Source organism: Mixophyes fleayi, chromosome 3 (genome assembly GCF_038048845.1).
Source record: "Mixophyes fleayi isolate aMixFle1 chromosome 3, aMixFle1.hap1, whole genome shotgun sequence".
NCBI lineage: Eukaryota > Metazoa > Chordata > Amphibia > Anura > Limnodynastidae > Mixophyes > Mixophyes fleayi.
The window spans coordinates 249,838,020-249,863,169 of record NC_134404.1 but is presented as its reverse complement, the minus strand read 5'-3'; the positions used below and the strand labels follow the sequence as shown (position 1 = coordinate 249,863,169).

The window sequence follows — 25,150 nt, the reverse complement described above, 5'->3', positions numbered from 1 at the left end:
GGCTAACTATGGCATTGGAGATAAGGAACTTCTCGCTATTAAGGTAGCTTTGGAGGAGTGGCGGTATCTCTGGAAGGAGCCTTCCATCCTATTACGTTTTTTACGGATCATAAGAATCTCAAGTATTTAAGTCAACACAATGTTTGAATCCTAGGCAGGCCCGTTGGTCATTTTTTTTCTCCTGATTCCAACTAAACTTGACTTTTCGCGCGGGCTCCAAGAATGCCAGAGCTGATGCCCTTGCTAGGTATTTTGATCTGTCCGATTCCTGCCTTCCAGATTCTAAACCTATTATTAGCCCACTCAAAATCCTAGCTTTGACCAAGTCCTCTCCGAAGACTCCCCTGGTTGGGCGTTCATTTGTGCATGTTCACCTTCGCCACAAACTTTTAGCTTGGGCCCACGACTCCAAATTTGCTGGTCACACTGGCACCAGGAAAACTTTTGCTCTTCTGTCCAGCGATTATTGGTGGCCTTCCTTAAGCTCTGATGTTCTTAAGTTTGTAGCTGCTTGTGATGTTTGTGCACGCTATAAGACCCCCAGGCGGCCCCCTGACGGCCTTCTCCTACCCCTCCCAGTTCCAGAATCACCATGGACCAGTATCTCTATGGATTTTATTACAGACCTTTCTTATAGCCATGGTTTTAAACACTATTTGTGTGATAGTAGACCGCCTTTCTAAATGTGCACACTTCGTCCCGCTTAAGAAGTTACCTTCTGCTTCAGAACTTGCTCTTCTTTTCATCAAAAATGTCTTCCGTCTTCATGGTTGCCCCCGGGAGATCATTTCTGATCAAGTTTTGGAGATCCTTTTGTGGTCATCTTGGGATCCAGTAAAAATTGTCTTCAGGACACCATCCACAGACCAATGGTCAAACCGAGCGGGTCCACCAGGATTTGGAAACCTTTCTTCGTTGTTACTGCTCTGACCACCAAGCCTCCTGGAGTGATCACCTCCCTTGGGCAGAATTTTTGCATTATAACCATCAGCACGAATCCACTGGAGCGTCTCTGTTCTTTACCATCTTCGGCACACACCCTATTTTACTTGACTTCTCTGATGAATCCAGGTTATCTGTACCTGCAGTTCAAGAAGTAATCCGTGACTTCTCCAAGATTTGGACTGATGTACAAGATAAATGGCTACAAGCTTCGAACCGGCACAAACACTTTGCGGATCGCCATCGCAGGAGTCATCCTGTTTTACATGTAGGGGACAAGGTGTGGTTGTCCACCTTTAAATTTAAATGCAGAGTTTCATATATGAAGTTTGCACCACGCTACATTGGTCCTTTCAGCATCTCGCAGGTTATTAACCCAGTTACTTACAAACTTCGGCTGCCTTCTTCTTTCCGTGTGCACAACTCCTTTCATATCTCTTTACTGAAACCTTTTAGTTCTCAACTAATTATTCAAAGATCATCTTCCACCTCCTCCCATTAAGTCGGTCCTGGGTGACGAGTATGAGGTAGAATGTATTTTGGATTCTCGTTCTATTCATGGCAGAGAACAATTCCTCTTTCATTAGAAGGGTTACGGCCCAGAGGAGAGATCTTGGGCTGATAAGAAGGACTTACATGCACCTTGTCTTCTTTCCAAGTATCTCAAGGACCTGTCCACTCTTCGTTCTGCTTCGGAGAGGAGGGAGGGGGTTACTGTCAGGCGCAGTCTCCGCACTGCCTCTAGTGACGGAGATGGGTGCTCGACTCTCCCCGGACACTGCGTCCCATTGCCTAGCAATGGCATGCTTCCGGCTCCACGTAGGGCCTCACATTGCGCACGCATGTGCAGTGAGGCTTCGTGTTCCTTTGCTAGGTAATGGGACACCTCACCTGTCAGCCTTATTTGATCACCGACTTCCCCGGGGCCAACCTGGCACATTATGGCTATATTTACTGCTGCCTCTGGCACCACTAGGGTCCCAGAGTATTGGTTCTTACTAGAGATGCTCACTGACCCCCGTGTTTTGGTTTTGGTTTTGGTTTTGGATCTGGATTACCGTCGTGTTTTGGTTTTGTTTGGTTTTATTTTGCTATTTGTTAAAAAAAACAAACTTTTATTTGGCCTAAAATAACATAATTTAGGTATTATTTTGTACCTACAGTATTATTAACCTCACTAACACTAATTTCCAGTCATTTCCATTCAATTTTGCCCACCTCTTAGGTCACAATATGATTTTCATACACTTTCAAAGAAAAATTGCTGCATTTCTTGCCAGTGATAAGAAAAAGGCCATTGTCATGCCTGGGCATAAGACCAAAAATCCACCTCTTAAGTGTGGAATTATTTTTACACAAATCCTGAAAACAGTTGTCTAGCCATTTGTAGCATTTTTAAAGCCACACTCAGTAGAGGTAGCGACCTTAACCATCTGGGATCCTCATCCACGTTACGTCATTTTTCAGCGAGTTCTTGGAAAGCTGTTGGAAAAATCAGAAACTTAGGTTAAAAAAAAATAAAAACAAGCAGTCCAGTATCATCTGCCTCCCTTCTCTCATCTACATCCCAGCACCTGCAATCCCCCCCCAACACCTTCATCATCAATATCCCCATAACCAATAATTTACAGTTAAACAATCCTTTGCAAGAGGAAGCAAGTATGAAATCTGTCACCCAGTCGCAAAGCGGGTCACAGACGCCATAAGGACTATGCTAGTATTAGATCTGCGTCCAATGTCCATTATTAATGCAGCTGGTTTTAGAGAGTTACTTGAGGTGTTCTGTCCCTATAACCAAATTCCATGACGACCCCATTTTACTCGAAAATCTATTCCTCACCTCTACCAGAAAGTTCTTAAAAATGTAATCATTGGGCTACAAAATGAAATTCTACCCACTGTACACTTAACCACAGATATGTGTGCAAGCGGAACTGGGCAAAGTATAGATTATATGACTGTGACAGGCCACTAGGTTGGTCATTCACGTTCACCAGCAGGGACAGCAACAGCATGTACCCAAGTACGTCACATTTTTCAGGAGTAGGCTACTTTGTGTATCAGCAGCTTCACTAAGAGGCATACAGCTGACAATCTGTTCCAAAAACTATGAGATGTCATTGAAAGATGGGTAATCTTGCTTGGACTCTCCTGAGGATATGTCATTTCTGATGACGACCCCAATATTGTTCAAGCATTACAGCGGGGTTGAATTCCATCACATTTCCTGTTTTGCATACACAATCAACTTGGTGTTACAGAACTTTTAAAAAATGACATGCAGGGGATGCTGTTTGTGTCCGGAAAAATTTAGGGGCAATTTCAGTTTTCTGCAACAGCATGTAGGAGAATGCAGCAGCTGCAAGAAGACTAGCATTTGAGGGGAATGTACTTTAGTCCAGCGAAGTAGTCACCTGTGAAGAGTGTGCAGACACAGTTAGCTTGAGTCAAGTGATTGCCTTAATAATACATTTTCAAAAGGAGCTACAGAAATTTAACTTGTGACATAAAACAAAGTTAATGTGCTAACTATATTTTAATTGTAGACAAAATACTTAATTTGCTTCGCAAGGATCCAAGACCTATCGACATCTTGTTTAGACGTCTTCTCCTTCAGTTTCTCTGGCAACTGCTTGTTGTACAAAAAATTGCTTTCCCAAGACACCCAGTGGTGTTGCAGATGATTCCGCACAACATTTAGATATTTGCTCTGCTGTAAAAGAATTGGCCAAAAATCGTGACAGCTCTGCCCTAAAATGAACTACTAATTCCATTTTCAAGTACATTATTGTCAATTACATCATAGTACACAGACTTCTATGATGGTGGGATGAGTTAGTATTGTTTGAGGAAGATTAGCACTGAACCCTGCCACCTCTCCTGTTTCTGAGTGAGCTATGGTACAATAAAATGTAACTGCAGATTTACACAAAGAGTGTCAGCCCTATTATTTCTATTTCAGCAATTACAATTAGCAATGGAGCAATGGAGCTCTTCTCTTTGGGTGTTACCTATATAACGCAGTAGAATTTGCCTGCAAATTCTACAGACAAGCCTGCTTGTCTTCCTCTTCCTCAATGACTCTTAGCAATTGAGCACTCGACTTTGGGTGTATATTACACCCAAACCGTATTAGTGCAAATTAGGAATAATACAGTTTAATCCCTGCTAGGTCCCCACCATCCTTTGCATGTTAATAGTAGGATTGATTGCAGTTATGGGCAAGGTCACACATTTTTTTGTCAAATCCTTCAAACCAGCCCAGATGTCAAATTGTTGTGGTCTGCCACCTGCGTCATCTCTGCTTGTGTTTGGAAAGTGCAAATTGGTGCCAGAACCTCACGTGACAGAACTGCTGCCACTGGTGCCACCCTGCTGCCACTGGCGCATGACTTACACAATCAACCGCATCCTCATCATCGCCCTCGTCAGCTACCCAAATCTCCCCCTCATCCTCTTCTAATTCCAAAGTGTCATCCTCACTTGGTGTATCACCGGCTACACTCGGGCTGTTCAGGCACACATTAGCAGAACTGCTGAAAGGCCCCTTCTTTATGGGTACACTAACAGAATGCTCATGATTAGACTGTCACGGATCAATGTAGAAATACAGCTAAGGAACCATGAATAATGGTGAAAAACATACAAGTTTATTGCTGAAGAGTAGGAACAAATGATGTAATGATGGTCCTGTAGAAATTACCAAGTATACACAGTTGCAGGTAAACAGGAGGTGTGGAAAGATTCCAGGCAGCAAGTACAGGGAGATGCACAGAAAAGTACCAGGTTCACAGATGAAAACAGGTCAGCAGAATGTATGTTGAGATTCCAATGCAGCATAATCACAGGAGCAAGCAGGAGGAAGAATCCACAGGGTATAACATCAGGAAATGACAACAGGATAGGAAAACAATAACCAGCAATGTGTGCTGGGAGTGACAGGTATATATAAGGGAAATGAGAACACACCTAGGTGCATGAGATAATTGGAAAATGGGTTAACCCCTAATGCAACCATGAAAGGCATGATAGCAGCCCCTCTGGTGATCAGAGGTACTGCTGCAAATACACACTAATAAAGTCAAATAGTCCAGGAGGCAGGAGCTGCCAAGCAAAGCAGTATGCACTGCAAGGGGCTTGCAGGCAGATCCTGACATAGACATACCACTGTTGGATGGACTCTCCACAGGGATTGGTGTCATTTCTGATTCAGAGCAAACATTATCCTCTACTGCCTTACTGTTATCTTGCAGCTCGGCTTTAACGCGTAACAGTAGTTGTGCACCACCTGTAGGCTCGGTAACATTTTTTGATCTGCCACTAATAGACAAAGGTGAAGGCCTCATTCTCTCTTTGCCGCTGCGTGTGTAGAATGGCATGTTGGCAATTTTATTTTTATCGGCACCTAACTTTTATCGGCACTTAACTAAGACTGTGTAGTTTGACATCGCCTTTCCCAGATGACGAACTGGGAACACTACCATCAGGACTGGTGACAGAACCTGGTTGCTGATTCTGCTCATATATGGACTGCTTTGAATCCATTATGATCCCAAAGCACTTGTAGTGCAAACAAATTGTTTTAGATACTGCTGACAAATATGACTTTTGACAACCAGAAAAATTAATGAAAAAGAATGGGGGACACCCCAAAAGCACTTTGGAGTGCTAAAAAATATTTTTTGAGACTGCTGACAAAATAAGATTTTTACTCACCGTAAAATCCATTTCTCTGACTCCATTGGGGGACACTGCGAGATATTGGGGTATAGTAGTGGGCTCAGGAGTCTTGTCACTTTAACTGCTAGAATTCTGAACTCCTCCCCTACTTAACCCCTCCTCTCCAGAGAGATCCTCAGTTTTGAATAACCAAGAGTTAACGTAAAGGAGGTAATATAACCTGGACAGGTCTTAAATTATAAAGAACCATAACCAAAGATTTCACACACAGAACTATATACAGAGCAAGGGAGGGTGCGCAGTGTCCCCCAATGGAGTCAGAGAAATGGATTTTACAGTGAGTAAAAATCTTATTTTCTCTTCCCTGCTATTGGGAGACACTGCGAGACATTGGGGATATACCAAAGCTTCCTCAAGGGTGGGAATGCTCTGGACCAGCTGCACGCATAATCCTGCGACCAAAGCTTGCATCAGCCGATGCAAAGCCTTGAAATCTATAAAATTTAGTAAATGTGTGGACGGAAGACCAAGTCGCCGCCCTACATAACTGCTCCGCCAACGCCCCTTGCCTAGCCGCCCAGAAGGCACCCACTGCCCTAGTAGAATGTGTTCTTAAGTTCTGCAGAACGGCTAGAGAGGCTGAAAGGTAAGCCTCACGAATCATGGACGTGATCCACCGGGCAATTGACTGCTTTGAAGCAGGCCAACCTCTTTTATTGGCGTCATATAAAACAAAAAGATCTCTGGTCTTTCTGACCTGAGACGTACGGTCTACATAAGCCTGTAGAGCTCGTACCACATCCAAGTACTGCATAGACCCTTCTGAAGAGTCTTTCTTTGCTTGGAACGCAGGGACAACAATTTCCTGATTTAGGTGGAACCTGGAAACCACCCTAGGAACGAAAGATGGCTTGGTACGAAGGACCGCCCTATCAGCGTGAAAAATAAGAAAAGGAGGGTCACAGCAAAGAGCACCAAGCTCAGACACTCTAAGAGCTGAAGCTATAGCCAACAAAAATACCTTTTTCCACGTAAGATACTGTAAGTCAATGGACTCTAAAGGTTCAAACGGAGGCTTAGAAAGAGCACGAAGAACCAGATTGAGGTCCCAGGGCTCGACAGGATGGCAAAAAGGAGGCTGTATGTGTAATACCCCCTGTAAAAACGTCTTGATGTCTGAATAATCAGCAAGCTTTCTCTGAAAGTAGACAGAAAGGGCTGATATCTCTTTAAGGAACCCAGCCGAAGACCCTTCTGAACCCCATCCTGTAGAAAATCCAGTAAACGGGAAAGCTTAAATTTTGAAGAGTGGAATCTTTTAGACTCACACCATAAAATATATGTCTTCCACACTCTATAATATTTGGAATACGAAGAAGGCTTTCTGGCCCTAATCATAGTAGCTATCACATCATGAGAGAAACCCCTGGCTTTAAGTATTAGGGTTTCAGTAGCCAGGCCGTCAAAGCCAGCTGATCTAAACCTTGGTAAAGGAATGGACCCTGAACCAGAAGATCTGCCTGTATAGGAACCTGGAAAGGAGGTGCCCCTGCTAACAATAGTCGATCTGAGAACCACCCTCTGTGTGGCCAGAATGGAGCTATTAGAATAGCGGGAACTCCCTCCCTCTTCAACTTCTTTAGAACCCGCGCAATCATTGGTATGGGAGGGAAAATGTACACCATCCGATAAGGCCAAGGAGCCGACATGGCATTTACTATTTCCGCCCCTGGGTCTTGAGCTCTTGCTCAGTAACGCGGAACCTGATGGTTCAGACTGGACGCCATAAGGTCTATGTCCGGACAGCCCCAACGCTCCACCAGAAGGGAGAATACCTGACTCTTTAGAGCTCATTCCCCTGGATGAAGGGTATGTCTGCTGAGGAAGTCTGCTTCCCAATTCTTCACCCCTGGGGGATGTGAATGGCTGAAATCCTAAAAACCTGATGTTCTGCCCAAGATAATATGCGTCTGGTCTCTTGCATGGCAGCCGCACTGCGAGTACCCCCCCCACCGGTGATTTATGTACGTCACCGTGGTGGCGTTGTCGGACTGAATCTGAAGAGGTTTTCCTCTTAGAAATTCCTTGGCTCCTATCTAGTGGCGCACGCAGGGGGGGTTTCTGAGTCTCTAGAAACCCCCCTGCGCTAACTAAGTGGCCACTGTCCTGTACAGCAGCCGTGGCGCTGTCAAAGAAGCGTCCGCGGTGGTGCTGTATTGTGCTGGCGAAACGGAGCTGTCTCTCGTGGTTTTTTTTTCCGGTTGGCAGGGAGAAACCCCCCCTCCCCGACAATCCTCAGTGCGCCCCTGCTATCAGAGTATTGTACACTTCTCTGAGCTCTAGAACATGTATAGGAAGAGTGGCTTCCTGAGGGGACCAGAGACCCTAAAGCCTCAGGGTTTCTGTTACTCCCCCCCACCCCAACAGACTCTGTTGTGACTAGAGCCCAAGACCAGGTCTGTAAGGATTGGCCTCTCTCCAAGTTGGATTGGGACATCCACCAGACAAGGGACAGGCTCGTGGGCGTGGACAGATGAATAATTGTCTAGAATGCTTGTCTAAATTCTTCTGAGACCCTGACCACTTTTGCAAGATCTCTGCTTGAAGTAGACGGAAGTGAAACTGCGCAAAAGGAAATGCCTCGAATACCGAGACAATTGTCCCCAGAAGTTTCATGCAACTGAGGACCGAGACTCTCTTTTTCAATAGCATGGCTCTGGTCTTTTTCTGCAGAGCTATTACTTTTTCTCCTGGAAGATAAACTCTCAGAGAATGAGTGTCGAAAAGCAGACCCAAGAAGCGCATCTGTTGAGCTGGCACAAGAGATGACTTGGGTAAATTCAACACCCAGCCGTGACTCTGAAGAAACTGCATAACAGTCTGAATCTATTGGGACAGAAGAACTGCAGACGGTGCCTTCAACACAAGGTCGTCTAGATAAGGGATAATTGTTATACCCTTCTGGCGCAAAAAACTGGCCATGACTGCCATAATCTGGGTAAAGACTCTGGGGGCGGCAGCCAGGCCGAAGGGGAGAGCCCTGAACTGAAACTGCGCCTCTCCTACTGCGAACCGAAGGAGACTCTGGTGTCCCTCCCAAATTGGTACATGCAGGTAGGCATCCTTGATTTCTAAGGATACCAAAAACTCCCCTTTCTCTATCCCTGCTATCACTGAGCGAAGGGATTCCATGCAAAACTTCTGAATAATCAGCTGCTTGTTTAATGACTGAAGATTCAGGATGGGCCGGAAGGATGCATCTGGCTTTGACTCCAGGAAGAGGTTCGAATAAAAACCTAGACCCTTTGCTAGAGGAGGAACATGAACTAATACCTGCACAGTCAGAAGCTTCTGAATAGCTTCCTGAAGTGCAACACGTCTGAGGGGACAAGAGGGGAGAGGAGTGATGAAGAATCTGTGACGGGGGGAGTGAGCTAGGTCTATACCATAACCCCGGGACACAATTCCTCGAACCCAGAGATCTGTTGTGGACTTCCACCATTGAGCCCTGAATTGAAGAAGACGTGCCCCTACCTGATGCTCCCCCCGAAGAATTCTGTCACGCGGAGGGCTTGTCTGTTGGGCGAGAAGAACCTCTCCTCGCCGCACCTCTACCTCCTCTGCTTCTATTAGTAGATGCCCTTGATGCTGAGTACTACCCTCTATTAAGGGTACCTCCCCCTCGGGAAAAGCTCAGAAAGGAGTGAAACCTACCCTGACGGGGCCTGTTGGAGACAGTGGGACGAGAAGTGCTCTTTCCCCCCGTAGTCTCTTGGATAACCCTTTCGAGCTCCGCCCCGAATAGGGTTAATCCGTGAAAAGGTAAATTCTCTAATGCTCTCTTAGAGTCCGCATCCACTGACCATATCCGTAACCAAAGTTACGACGAGCCCCTACAATAAGAGCGGAGGCCTTAGCATTCATTGACACAGCATCCATGGCTGCATTTGCCACATACTCCGAGGTCTCTAGTACATGCTCTGCTAGATTTAAGAGTTCTGTACGAGAAGTGTTATCTCTAAGACCCTTGATCAAAGCTTCCATCCATAATTGCATGGCCTTGTTAGCCCAGGCTACAGCCATATTTGGTCTAAACATGCTTCCCACAGCGGTGTATGCTGAGCGAAGAGCTAAATCACACTTTTTATCAGTGTAATCTTTAAGGGCTATCCATTCTTGAACAAGAATAGCAGAAGATGAAGCTAAACGGGCTACCGGGGTGTCAACCTTAGGTAATGATTCCCATTTTACTGTGTCCTCAGGTGGCAGAGGATAAAGGGACTTAAATGTTCCCGGCATCATAAACTGTTTATTTGGCTTCCCGCAAGCCTCTGAAATGATCTCCAACATCTCTGGAGAATGAGGGAATGTTGCTAACTGAGCCTTAGCTCTTTTGAATAGCGAGACACCCGTGGGTGCAGAGGGTTCTGGATCAGCAAACCCTAAGGTATGCCTGATTCCTAAAATAAGACTATGTACACTTGTGGAGACCGAGTCAGAATCATAACGGGCCTCCCCTTCGGGGTCTACATCTACCTCCCCTTCCTCTGCCGAGGAAAGATCAGAGTCCTGATCTAGGTCCAGACCTGTATCCGTAATAGAATCCGCAAAGAATTCTGGGGTTCCCTCCGCTGGTCCCGCCGGCGACCTCTTCCACGTGGGTCCCTGGCTTTTGCCTAGATGCCCACTCTGCCTCCTGCACACTCCAACTGCACTCCGCTGCCATCTTCGGGTCTGCCTGGTCTGCTTACCACGTCCTGCTGCCTGCCACGTCCTGATGCCTGATCTGGTCTCCTGCTGTCTGCCTGCAATGTACTCGGGTTCTCCCGCCGTCCATCTTGGCTTTCTCGACTCCAGCTGCCTGGTCCACAGTTGGTTTTTACTTCTGACTCATTGTGAGTGCGGCATTCTTCACACTCCTCAGTGCACACTTACACTCCTCTGGCACTGCTCCGGATCCTGCAGTTGTGTTCCTGGTTTCCATTGCCACATGTTGCCACAATGCAGTCCTCCTCACCGCAGCCTGGTGCACCACAAGCACACTGTCAATGATCTGATGTGATCGGCCCTGCACTCTCCTGTCCTGGTCTCGGGGACTCCTGGACTCCGGCCTCCCTGGTATCTCCAACTTGGACTGGACTCTCTCCTGCCCTGGACTCTCCTGCTCCTCTTCCTCCACAGCTGGTACCGGCTCCCTGCAGCCCTCCTTTACTTCTACTACCATTTTCATTTTGTGCTTTTCACTGTGCATTTACCAGTAGTTAATCTTAGCTTATTTTACTCCAGTTTAATTTTATGTATTGTTTTGCATTCTATTTTATCTCATTGTTTGCTTTCTATTTTAATTTTACTTGCATTTAATTTTATGTGCTATTCATTTTTATCTCATTTCATCTGCACTGTATTTTAAATTTTTACTGCATTCTAATTTTTGCTACTTCTCATATTGTTTTTGCCACTGACATCGTTCTGCTCTATACCATGCTGCCCAACTCCTTTCCTATACCTATCCTCTCCCCCAGCCCCCTTCTCCGGCCCAACTCTCACTGCCCCCCCTCTCACCGCCCCCCTCGTCCCATCAACCCTAACAATCTCATCCGCATCTCACCTGTTCCCTCCCTCCCTTTCTCATGTGCCCTCTGGAACTCCAGATCCATCCGTAACAAACTATCCTCCATCCATGACCTCTTCATCTCCAACTCTCTAACTCTTCTTGCCATCACTGAAACCTGGCTTACTTCTTCTGACACTGCCTCTTCTGCTGCCCTCTCCTATGGTGGTCTCTCCTTCACCCACTCCACCAGACCGGATGAGCGTCCAGGAGGTAGAGTGGGCCTCCTGCTGTCTCCTAACTGCACTTTTCGGGTCATTCCTACTTTACCTTCCCTCTCCTTCTCCTACTTTGAAGTTCACTCCATCCGTCTCTTCTCCCATATCCACCTCCGTGTCTCTGTCGTCTACCATCCCCCAGGCCCCACCTCCCTTTTCCTCGACAACTTTGCTGCCTGGCACCCCCACTACCTTTCCTTTGACCTCCCCTCCATCATACTTGGCGACTTTAATATCCCCATTGACAACTGTTCCGACCCCGCCACCATCAAACTTCTCGCGCTTTCCTCCTCTCTAGGCCTTACTCAGTGGACCTCCTCACCCACCCACTGTCTCGGTCACTCCCTCGACCTTGTCTTCTCCCATCTCTGTGATCTCTCTGACTTCTCCAATTCTCCCTTCCCACTCTCTGACCACCATCTCCTCTCCTTCACGCTGTCCTCCTCCCCTGCTCCCGCCCCACCTAAAGCCACCCTCACTAGGCACAACCTTGATGCTATCGACCCTACCTCTTTCTCCTCCTCGCTTGAATCTCTCCTATCACCCCTTCCCTCCCTGGCCTGTCCTGACCAGGTGTCCTCTCTCTACAACCTCTCACTCACTACTGCCCTTGACGCTGTCGCCCCGGCCTCCTCTATCCGCCAACGCCGCCTGATTCCCCAACCATGGCACTAGAAACTCACCCGCTTCCTCCAAAATTGCTCTCGCACTGCTGAACGCCTCTGGAGTAAATTTCGTTCCCTGGCTGACTTCCTTCACTTTAAATTCATCCTCTCCTCTTTCTACTCTGCCCTCTGCCTCGCTAAACAATCCTTCTTTAAGTCCCTCATTTCTTCTAAGTCCTCTAATTCCCGCCGCCTCTTTGCCACCTTCAACTCGCTACTCTCCCCCCCTCTGTCTCGCCTCCCCTCTCCGCTTCTGACTTCGCCACCTTTTTCTCTTCCAAAATTGAGGCCATCAGACTGAACATCTCCTCTTCCCCTTCTACCGCCACCCTCATTGCTTCTCCTCCCTCCAACAACCAACTTTGGTGCTCCTTTTGCCCCACAACAGGCGAAGAAGTCCGCTCTCTTATTCGTTCCTCCCCACCCTCTACCTGTCCTCTCGACCCCATCCCCTCTCACCTCCTTCGCTCTCTCTCCCCCACTGCCTGTTCTTATCTCGCACACCTATTCAACTTATCACTCTCCTCTGGTGTAGTCCCCTCCTCTTTTAAACACGCTCTTATCTCTCCTATCCTAAAAAAAAACCAATCTTGACCCCTCCTCGTTTGCTAATTATCGCCCTATCTCACTACTCCACTATGCCTCCAAATTACTTGAGCGGATTGTCTGCAGCCGCCTCGCCAAGCACCTCTCTGACCATTCCCTCCTCGACCCTATCCAATCCGGCTACCGTCCCCAACACTCCACCGAAACTGCCCTGGCCAAGGTTACTAATGACCTCCTATTGGCTAAGTCCAAGGGTCACTTCTCCCTACTCATCCTCCTCGACCCCTCCGCAGCCTTTGACACCGTGGACCACCCCCTCTTGCTGCAAACTCTTCTCTCTCTCGGTCTCTCTGGTTCTGTCCATGTCTGGTTCACCTCATACCTCTCCAACCGCTCCTTCTCTGTACCCACGTCTGGTTCTTCCTCCTCCCCCTACCCCCTCAATGTAGGAGTCCCGCAAGGCTCTGTTCTCGGCCAGTTACTCTTCTCGCTCTCTACCTCCTCCCTTGGTGCTCTCATCTCCTCCTTCGGTCTTCAGTATCACCTTTATGCTGATGACATTCAGCTCTACTAGGTGCATGAAAGGGTGGGGTTATCCTAAAAGGAACAAACACAGACAAATCCCCCCAGCACACTGCTATAGCCAGCAACAGATCTGCTATTTCTACTGTAGATAAATATGCAAAAGTCTCAGTTGCACACATTTGCAAATGTATGTTGAAGCCACCCACCACTCCACGGTGATTTTGCTAATAGGGTGGTCCTACTCTAAACAATAGCCTATAAATTGATTTGAGCAACTTCCATTTCTTTATTTGTCTGAGAGGCATGTTGGTGTCATTCGCTGAGGGGGAGTGCTGACATTGGATTGCTGTTTTTAGGCTTCTGGGGTATTTCTTTGGTAAGTTAGCCCTCAATTTAAAAACACATATGTATGGCCCAAATATATGGGACTCTCATTGTTTAGAGTAGGACCACCCTATTAGCAAAAGCACCGTGGAGTAGTCGGTGGCTTCAACATACATTTGCAAATGTGTGCAACTGAGACTTTTGCATTTTTATCTACAGTAGAAATAGCAGATCTGTTGCTGGCTATAGCAGTGTGCTGGGGGGATTTGTCTGTGCTTGTTCCTTTTAGGATAACCCCACCCTTTCATGCACCTGCTATAGCCTATAAATTGATTTAAGCAACTTCCATTTCTTTATTTGTCTGAGAGGCATGTTTGTTTCAGTAGTTGAGGGGGAGTGCTGACATTGGATTGCTATTTGGAGGCTTCTGAGGTACCTCTTTGGTAAGTTAGCTCTCAATTTAAAAACACATATGTATGGCCCAAATATATGGGACTCTCATTGTTTTGAGTAGGACCACCGTATTAGCAAAAGCACCGTGGAGTGGTGGGTGGCTTCAACATACATTTGCAAATGTATGCAACTGAGACTTTTGCATTCTTATCTACAGTAGAAATAGCAGATCTGTTGCTGGCTATAGCAGTGTGCTAGGGGGATTTGTCTGTGCTTGTTCCTTTTAGGATAACCCCACCCTTTCATGCACCTGCTATAGCCTATAAATTGATTTAAGCAACTTCCATTTCTTTATTTGTCTGAGAGGCATGTTTGTTTCAGTAGCTGAGGGGGAGTGCTGACATTGGATTGCTATTTGGAGGCTTCTGGGGTACCTCTTTGGTAAGTTAGCTCTCAATTTAAAAACACATATGTATGGCCCAAATCTATGGGATTCTCATTGTTTAAAGTAGGACCACCCTATTAGCCAAAGCACTGTGGAGTGGTGGGTGGCTTCGACATGCATTTGCAAATGTATGCAACTCAGACTTTTGCATTTTTATCTACAGTAGAAATAGCAGATCTGTTGCTGGCTATAGCACTGTGCTGGGGGTATTTTTTTGTGTTTGTTCCTTTTAGGATAACCCCACCCTTTCATGCACCTTCTATAGCCTATAAATTGATTTGAGCAACTTCCATTTCTTTATTTGTCTGAGAGGCATGTTTGTTTCAGTAGTTTAGGGGGAGTGCTGACATTGGATTGCTATTTGGAGGCTTCTGGGGTACCTCTTTGGTAAGTTAGCTCTCAATTTAAAAACACATATGTATGGCCCAAATATATGGGACTCTCATTGTTTTGAGTAGGACCACCCTATTAGCAAAATCACCGTGGAGTGGTGGGTGGCTTCAACATACATTTGCAAATGTATGCAACTGAGACTTTTGCATTTTTATCTACAGTAGAAATAGCAGATCTGTTGCTGGCTATAGCAGTGTGCTAGGGGGATTTGTCTGTGCTTGTTCCTTTTAGGATAACCCCACCCTTTCATGCACCTTCTATAGCCTATAAATTGATTTGAGCAACTTCCATTTCTTTATTTGTCTGAGAGGCATGTTTGTTTCAGTAGTTGAGGGGGAGTGCTGACATTGGATTGCTATTTGGAGGCTTCTGGGGTACCTCTTTGGTAAGTTAGCTCTCAATTTAAAAACACATATGTATGGCCCAAATATATGGGACTCTCATTGTTTTGAGTAGGACCACCCTATTAGCAAAATCACCGTGGAGTGGTGGGTGACTTCAACATACATTTGCAAATGTATGCAACTGAGACTTTTGCATTTTTATCTACAGTAGAAATAGCAGATCTGTTGCTGGCTATAGCAGTGTGCTAGGGGGATTTGTCTGTGCTTGTTCCTTTTAGGATAACCCCACCCTTTCATGCACCTGCTATAGCCTATAAATTGATTTGAGCAACTTCCATTTCTTTATTTGTCTGAGAGGCATGTTTGTTTCAGTAGTTGAGGGGGAGTGCTGACATTGGATTGCTATTTGGAGGCTTCTGGGGTACTTCTTTGGTAAGTTAGCTCTCAATTTAAAAACACATATGTATGGCCCAAATATATGGGACTCTCATTGTTTAGAGTAGGACCACCCTATTAGCAAAATTACCGTGGAGTGGTGGGTGGCTTCAACATACATTTGCAAATGTGTGCAACTGAGACTTTTGCATATTTATCTACAGTAGAAATAACAGATCTGTTGCTGGCTATAGCAGTGTGCTGGGGGGATTTGTCTGTGTTTGTTCCTTTTAGGATAACCCCAACCTTTCATGCACCTGCTATAGCCTATAAATTGATTTGAGCAACTTCCATTTCTTTATTTGTCTGAGAGGCATGTTTGTTTCAGTAGCTGAGAGGGAATGCTGATATTGGATTGCTATTTGGAGGCTTCTGCGGTACCTCTTTGGTAAGTTAGCTCTCAATTTAAAAACACATATGTATGGCCCAAATATATGGGACTCTCATTGTTTAGAGTAGGACCACCCTATTAGCAAAATCACCGTGGAGTGGTGGGTGGCTTCAACATACATTTGCAAATGTGTGCAACTGAGACTTTTGCATTTTTATCTACAGTAGAAATAACAGATCTGTTGCTGGCTATAGCAGTGTGCTGGGGGGATTTGTCTGTGCTTGTTACTTTTAGGATATACAAAAGTGGAAGCTGCTCAAATCAATTTATAGGCCATAACAGGTGCTTGAAAGGGTGGGGTTATCCTGCAAGGAAACTACACACAACATTTTTTCCCCCAGCACACTGCAATAGCCAGCAACAGATCTGCCATTTCTACTGTAGATAAAAATGCAAAAGTCTTTGTTGCACACATTTGCAAATGTATGTTTAAGCCATCCGCCACGCCAAGGCGCTTTTGCTAATAGGATGGTCCTACTCTAAACAATGAGAGTCCCATATATTTGGGCCATACATATGTGTTTTTAAATTGAGAGCCAACTTACCAAAGAGGTACCCCAGAAGCCTCCAAACAGCAATTCAGTGCCAGTACCCCCTCTCAGCTACTGACACCAACTTGCCTCTCAGACAAATACAAAAGTGGAAGCTGCTCAAATCAATTTATAGGCCATAACAGGTGCTTGAAAGGGTGGGGTTATCCTGCAAGGAAACTACACACAACATTTTTCCCCCAGCACACTGCAATAGCCAGCAACAGATCTGCCATTTCTACTGTAGATAAAAATGCAAAAGTCTTTGTTGCACACATTTGCAAATGTATGTTTAAGCCATCCGCCACGCCAAGGCGCTTTTGCTAATAGGATGGTCCTACTCTAAACAATGAGAGTCCCATATATTTGGGCCATACATATGTGTTTTTAAATTGAGAGCCAACTTACCAAAGAGGTACCCCAGAAGCCTCCAAACAGCAATTCAGTGCCAGTACCCCCTCTCAGCTACTGACACCAACATGCCTCTCAGACAAGTACAAAAGTGGAAGCTGCTCAAATCAATTTATAGGCCATAACAGGTGCTTGAAAGGGTGGGGTTATCCTGCAAGGAAACTACACACAACATTTTTTCCCCCAGCACACTGCAATAGCCAGCAACAGATCTGCCATTTCTACTGTAGATAAAAATGCAAAAGTCTTTGTTGCACACATTTGCAAATGTATGCTTAAGCCATCCGCCACGCCAAGGCGCTTTTGCTAATAGGATGGTCCTACTCTAAACAATGAGAGTCCCATATATTTGGGCCATACATATGTGTTTTTAAATTGAGAGCCAACTTACCAAAGAGGTACCCCAGAAGCCTTCAAACAGCAATTCAGTGCCAGTACCCCCTCTCAGCTACTGACACCAACATGCCTCTCAGACAAATACAAAAGTGGAAGCTGCTCAAATCAATTTATAGGCCATAACAGGTGCTTGAAAGGGTGGGGTTATCCTGCAAGGAAACTACACACAACATTTATTCCCCCAGCACACTGCAATAGCCAGCAACAGATCTGCCATTTCTACTGTAGATAAAAATGCAAAAGTCTTTGTTGCACACATTTGCAAATGTATGTTTAAGCCATCCGCCACGCCAAGGCGCTTTTGCTAATAGGATGGTCCTACTCTAAACAATGAGAGTCCCATATATTTGGGCCATACATATGTGTTTTTAAATTGAGAGCCAACTTACCAAAGAGGTACCCCAGAAGCCTCCAAACAGCAATTCAGTGCCAGTACCCCCTCTCAGCTACTGACACCAACATGCCTCTCAGACAAATATAAAAGTGGAAGCTGCTCAAATCAATTTATAGGCCATAACAGGTGCTTGAAAGGGTGGGGTTATCCTGCAAGGAAACTACACACAACATTTTTTCCCCCAGCACACTGCAATAGCCAGCAACAGATCTGCCATTTCTACTGTAGATAAAAATGCAAAAGTCTTTGTTGCACACATTTGCAAATGTATGTTTAAGCCATCCGCCACGCCAAGGCGCTTTTGCTAATAGGATGGTCCTACTCTAAACAATGAGAGTCCCATATATTTGGGCCATACATATGTGTTTTTAAATTGAGAGCCAACTTACCAAAGAGGTACCCCAGAAGCCTCCAAACAGCAATTCAGTGCCAGTACCCCCTCTCAGCTACTGACACCAACATACTTTTAGGATATCCCCACCCTTTCATGCACCTGCTATAGCCTATAAATTGATTTAAGCAACTTCCATTTCTTTATTTGTCTGAGAGGCATGTTTGTTTCAGTAGCTGAGGGGGAGTGCTGACATTGGATTGCTATTTGGAGGCTTCTGGGGTACCTCTTTGGTAAGTTAGCTCTCAATTTAAAAACACATATGTATGGCCCAAATATATGGGACTCTCATTGTTTAGAGTAGGACCACCCTATTAGCCAAAGCACTGTGGAGTGGTGGGTGGCTTCAACATACATTTGCAAATGTGTGCAACTGAGACTTTTGCATTTTTATCTACAGTAGAAATAGCAGATCTGTTGCTGGCTATAGCAGTGTACTGGGGGGATTTGTCTGTGTTTGTTCCTTCTGTGCTAGGAAGTCTTTCTCAGATGAAAGCACCACTCCTTAATATCAAACTCCTGTGCAGTAATGTCTGTGAAAATTGTAAAACATAAAATAAATCAGCAGACCAACACATAAACCTCCACACAAACTCTATAGTTATAGAAGCCTGTAACTCCTAGGCAGTTATGACTATAAGCAGAGGAGAGGCAGAGCTGCGGGGTAGGACCACGCTGACACGCTTTTTACTGCAGTGACTCTCCGTCCAGCGCGCGTAGAGCACAGCCTGGGTGGAAGGAAGTCACCTATAACTCCTCCCCCTTCTTGTGCTGAAAATCTGTCCTGCTTACCTCATAGTCCTGGACTATTTAGACTCCGCAAAAATGGCTCCTCGAAAGTGTCTGGCACCCTCATAATCACTATGCCCAGGTCGCGCGATCCAACAAGGGTAGGCTGACTCACCTCTGCTGAGCGTGAGCGCTGCATCTGTCCCCCATATCAAATAATATTGTGCTCGTTCTCAGGGGCAAGCGGGGACTTGCCGGCAGAAACAGCGAAGCACGGAGAAGAGACTGACCCAGCTCCTCTGAACCGCTAATGAGGCAGGAACTGTGGCTTTTCTGCAGGCTTCACACAGCCCCCCTCCATCTATCACTATGGGAATGCCGGCAAAAAGGTGTAAGGTAAGTGAGCCAGGGCTTCTCTTACCTGCGCTGGGACCCAGAGTGAGCAGAGCAGCGTCCTACTCACTCTACTGGGTCTTTAGATAGAGTCCCACGCTACACCTAGGATAATAAAATAAAAACATGAAACCTACATGGCCAACAGGGTATAGGCAGGAGCCTATACCCCAGTGACCTTTGCTCCCAGTCACTTGAAAAAAAACTGAGGATCTCTCTGGAGAGGAGGGGTTGAGTAGGGGAGGAGTTCAGAATTCTAGCAGTTAAAGTGACAAGACTCCTGAGCCCACTACTATACTCTAATGTCTCGCAGTGTCCCCCAATGACAGGGAAGAGAAATAGGACTTTTGACAGGCAGAAATATTAATTCAAAAGAATGGGGGACACCCCAAAAGGACTTGGGGTGCCATAAACTGCACAAACCCTTCTCTATCCTCCTCTTACTGCTGTAACAACTGGTATTAAGATTACAATGGTATTGCATACAAACAATAATGTGTCCAAATACTGATCTGTCCCTGCGCTGATCTAGCCAGTGTGACCTAACCCTGCTCTCCCCCTCTGTTAAATGGCGATGGATTGCTGTGGAAGCTGATATATATGCTTTTCAAATCTCACGAGAACCGAGCTCAGAAATACGAATACATCACAATGACGTTTTGCCTCGATTTCGAATCCCAATGGGCGGGAGAGTACCGAGCCGAGCACCTGGTGAACACTGGGGGTGCGTAAGATTCTGCACCTCCTTGCTCAGCAGCGCAGATACCAGCTAGTAGCAAACCCAGCTTGTAAAGCGTGACAGGTGGCTCCTGCAAATAGTGGGATTTTATTTTGCAGTAGTACATGATCGTGGAGCAGAAATCAGATAACTAGATCCTTGAATATACTCTACATGGTTGGATTCCCACCATTGGGTTTTCCCTGCAGAGCTCAGCAATATATGAGTAATAGGAGAGAAGGATAATAACATAATGATATCACTATTACTGTTTTGGGCCCTAGAAATGTGTCAATAAATTAAAGCAAATTACATTTTGAAGTTATTAATTGGCTTGTACTACACTATTGATGCTACTGAGATGTACATGACGTTTACAGTGGAAAAGAGATGTCTAAGGAGTTGTAAGATTTCTATCTATAGCTTGATATTGCTATTGTGGTGTTTAGCAGCCCACTTACCAGCAAGGTTATGGTGTATACACCGAGTGACCTGTTTATTGGATACACGTGTTTATTTCATGTAATTACATAGTTGCCCACTCAGGTATTCCGGGAAGACTCCCAAATTTATAGGAGCTCTTCTGGACTTCCAGGAGAGCAGTGCAACCTTCCCTAGTAAAGTGGTTAGAGTTGGGACTTAATGACGCGATTCACAGGAAAGCATGTTATCCTGGTTTCGCCCCTTCTTTGCAATATTACCCTAGGCACTAAATGCATACCAGATACAGTGACAATGCTGGGGTTGTCATGGATGTATTAAGAATGGGCCAGCTCTAGGGGAGGGCTTGCAATTTTAGCCCGGGGGGCAAGACTTGACTATAGCAGCCTATTAGGAACATTTTAAAGAGAAAAAAAATTCAGGAGGCCCAGTAACCCAGCTCAAGGTAGCCCTCTATGTGTCTGGCATGGGGGGCAGATGCCCACTTGCCCCTGCCCAGCACCAAACTAAAATCCAGCCACCTGAATACCTGTAGTCAGAAACAAATGGTTGATGAAAGGGGCTGGCAGTGGCTGACAGCACTTATGTAGAGTGACAACTGTGCTACAGTCAGTCAACTATCAGCTAAGCACATTAATGGAGATCAAAAGAAGGAAAATCAAAACATGCAACTCAATCTTCACACTTTTTCACAGAAGCTATTTTGAGTTCAACTCTATAGCCTTCTTACCTCTCTGTCTGTATTACCCAGTATTGTTTTATTACTGTGTTTGTTCTCAATAGTAAAGTGTTAGGCATCATTGTGTTCTTTTATTTGTCTGTGTGCATAGGTCTGATTCCTATGGTGTTGATTATTGTCTGTCTAGTGATCTTTTGAGCATGTGCAAGTTCCTTTCCTGCTCTGTGTAATGTGTATTTCACAGGGTGGGGTACGAATTTCCGGAGGTGGTAAAAACGAAAGGCAGTAGGATGAAAAGAAAGAACCGAAACTGACTTGGCCGACTCCTAATAAATGATGGCTGACCTTTACAATGACAGAACAAGTACCCGACAGTATGCTCACAAATCACGAGCACCAGTAAGAACGGCAGCGTGTTTTGACGTAAATTTAAATTGCGACCTGTATCTCAGTATTTTTAAAGCGGCAATGCCGGGTCCCTAACCCTAACCTTATTCCTAACCCTAACCCTATTCCTATTTCTAACCCTATTCTTAACGCTAAAGCTAAGTGTAAGCTCCGATGAGAAGCGGCATTGCCACTTTAAAAATACTTATATACAGGTCGCAATTTAAAATGACTTCATAAAAGGTTGCCTTTCTTACTGGTGCTCGTGATTTGTGAGCACACTCTCGGGGACTTGTTCTGTCATTGTAAAAGTCAGTCATCATTTATTAGGTCATTCGGTCAAGTCAGTTTCATTTTTTTTTTTGTTCGTGGTAGTCACTGTCAGTGTCACCGTTACAGTGACTATCACCGATTTTACACTGCACCATTCACCAAAGGTTACAATGATCATCTAACAGTGATAAGAGTGGAAGAAAACTGTAAGTTGAAAAAGTTTTTTTTTTTCCAGAGTGTTTGTGAAAGATGTACATCACAGCTGCAAGCAACAGCATGAGTATGAGTTTTGTAAAGCGAACAGGCTCTGAATATTATGTAACATAGAAGTTTGCAATGGAAATGCAGCTTAAGAGGGAAAAGCTGTGTAAGGTCACTAATGACCTGAAGCCACTCCCAATGTGGATTATATGGACAGAGCAATGGCCACCATCGGCTTAGCTGTGCAGCAGCATATATATCATACTTGCCTACTTTTTAAATCTGTACTCCGGGAGATCGGAGCACAGATCATGTGACAGAGGATAGGAGGGGGTGTGACAATGTCATTACATCCCTATAGCCCTGCCCCATCATAAAATACAGAAAGTGAAGGTATTGAATAGCGGGGGGCTGGGCTTAATGACGCGATTAACTAATATCCCTCGCTATTCAATGCCGTGAATTTTGGTATTTTACAAGGTCCGGGAGGTTTGCCTACTCTTCTGGGAGTCCAGGAGGACTGCCCGAAATTCGCGAGAGTCCCGTAAATCCCAGGAGAGTAGGCAAGTATGATATATGTTCTGTCATTAGTGGAAAGGAATTAGCAAATGAAATGTGGATTGCTCTGTTAAAGGCTTAGGAGAACAGAGGGCAGATGAGGAAAATTAATCTAAGGAGAATGTTATATGGAACAAAATTGAATGTGTGTAAGGATATGAATGAGTACATTGACAAATAGATGTCTATATCACAAGAACTGACTGCAGAGTTAAAATAGATGAGGAGGATGTAGCAATGGCGATGCTGCAAAATTTAATTTCCTTTAAGTTTCCTGGTGATTACCTTAGTCATCTGTGACAAAAGTTACAACAAAAATTGTCCGAACAATATTATTACAGTTTGAAGAGCACATACTTTTTAGAGACAATTGTGGATAGTTAATGGTGTAAAAACCCAAGAAAATAAAATTCAAGAGTGTAAATTCATAGCGTCATGAGCGAAAGAATGAGTTAGCACTGAATGTAAGAGTTTTTCACATCAACAATTTCTGGTACATGGACTTGGGAACCACAAAGCATTTAGCTGCAACAAAGGTATAAATTGCTGTATGTGACAGAGGAATAGGGAATAAGGGCCTGATTCATTAAGGATCTTAACTTGAGAAACTTCTTATTTCAGTCTCCTGGACAAAACCATGTTACAATGCAAGGGGTGCAAATTAGTATTCTGTTTTGCACATAAGTTAAATACTGCCTGTTTTTTCATGTAGCACACAAATACTTGATAGCTTATTTGTACACTGAAATTTAAAGTTGATATCTGTGACTGACCTTTTGCCTGGTATTTGACTCTGCATATTTGTCTGTGGTTCCAATTCCCATGCTCAGATTCATGGTGTCCGCTGTCTGCTTCATTGGACTTACATGTGTTTTGCCTGTTGTCCCTGATACGATTCCTCAGTCTGAGGTTCGTGGTGTCCACTGTCTGCACCGTTGGACTTACCTATGCTCACTGTGTTCCACCATCCATTTGCAGCTTGATCTGGCCTCTGCACCATCCCTTGTACTGTATTGCACTCCAGCAACATCTCCATACAGGCCACAACTGGCATTACACCCAACCTTAAATCTGTGTTGCTATAGACTGAACTATTAATCATTCTCTGCATCTGTGGCTCAAACCTGGTTGACCTGCTACCTTGTACTGTTGTTAACTCTTCATATCCTGTAATTGGTTTTGCTATGGACTAACCTTGCTATTTCATATGTTTGAAACACATCATTGCTTGTACTGAGTTGCAGATCACAGGTTCTCTGCACCAGTTGGCTTTCCATGTGTATCTGCTTTAATAAACATACTTTGTTTTATTCAAATACTTCTGCCTCGCCCTTAGTTCATACAAGGAATCAGGCGGTACCTATATATGTTTGCTTTTCTGAACATGTTTGTATTAAAACTTTCTCTGCAGTCTACCCTAGCATGGGCAAGAGCTTCTGCAATTTGTCTGAACTTCAACTGCATGCTGATTCTGGTACCTGTCTGTCGAAATTTAATTTATCTCCTTAGAAGAACAAGTGTAAGTAGAAAATATTTTTGTCACTTCCTTCTTCTTTATAGCAAAATACTTTTCATGACTTGTTGCCTATTTGTTTTCATCTTAATCTAGTGTTGTAGAGGAGATCTGAGAAGACTACTTGACAAAAATATTACATTTCACAGGCTGATTGGTTATATGATTGCTCTTCATGCAGGTAATTTTGTTTTAATTTTTAAACATCCATTTAATTAATCTCTTGTATAAGTTCATTGTGAATGGCAAGACATTTTTTTAAAAAAAAAACAACTTTCATTATTGGAAGCATAGTAAAGCCCTACAAAAGCACAACTTAAGTCAGACAACATGAACAAGCAAAGTATACAATGACAATATATTTAGCATTCAACTAATTTAAGAGTGAGGGAGTGGGAGGGAGGGAAGTAGTAGGGAATATTAAAGGAGGTAACTTATTTCTCTCCAAAATACTCAAAGTTTATGACATGTACAGAAAGGATTCAGGATTAGAGCAACCCCTAAAACATCTATCCGACATAATATGAAGTCTTTGCAACCTGGTTGGAACATAATACCATTAGAACTATACCTTCCACACATCTTATCTTAGCTGGCAGTATTATCCCTGATTTCAGCCCTTTACTTCTTATTTAGTGACTCGACCAAGTCAGTCTGCCATTTTAGTTTGTGGTGGTCCTTCAGTGAGACTCTAAAGGCTGTTATTTCAAAATAGATTACACAACTCAGACTTGCACACATTGGGAAAGTTGGTTTGCCATATAATATCTCCATCCCACTGGTGAATATGTGAAACATCTGGAGACTTAACCTAGGGTGCCCATTTAAAAAGCAAGGTGTAGTGCTGGAAAAATTTAAAGGTATGAGGAGGAACCCTGTTTGGAAAACTTTAAAATTAATAGATTTATATATTTATACATCCATTCAAGCTACATTAAACCAGCCAAGCCAAGAGATTATTTGTTTTTCTCAGTAGTTTAGGTCAGCTCTAATTGTGTATAGTATGGGAGGCTTGATAGAGCTGGTTATGGTATTTGGCAAGTTTATGGCTCTGGCACTTAAAGGAGAGACATTGAGATATAGGGAGGCCACACAGACTAGGAATTTGCCTGAGAAACCCATTAAAGATAAAGTGTGAAACATGAATGGCAAAGTAGCATGCTTGAATGCATTTTGATGTTGAGAGCTAACAAAAGCTTCTGCATGCATATACTATGGATCAGG

General features: G+C 44.5%; 1 protein-coding gene across 1 annotated transcript in view; it reads left to right on the top strand.

The window, feature by feature from the left end:
- NOX3 (NADPH oxidase 3) overlaps nucleotides 1-25,150 on the top strand; it is a 151,383-nt gene that overhangs the window by 59,160 nt on the left and 67,073 nt on the right. Inside the window, exons 3-4 of the mRNA XM_075200411.1 lie at nucleotides 23,825-23,932; nucleotides 24,023-24,107. Of these exons, the coding sequence (XP_075056512.1) occupies nucleotides 23,825-23,932; nucleotides 24,023-24,107 (193 nt within the window). The remainder of the gene's footprint in view (nucleotides 1-23,824; nucleotides 23,933-24,022; nucleotides 24,108-25,150) is intronic.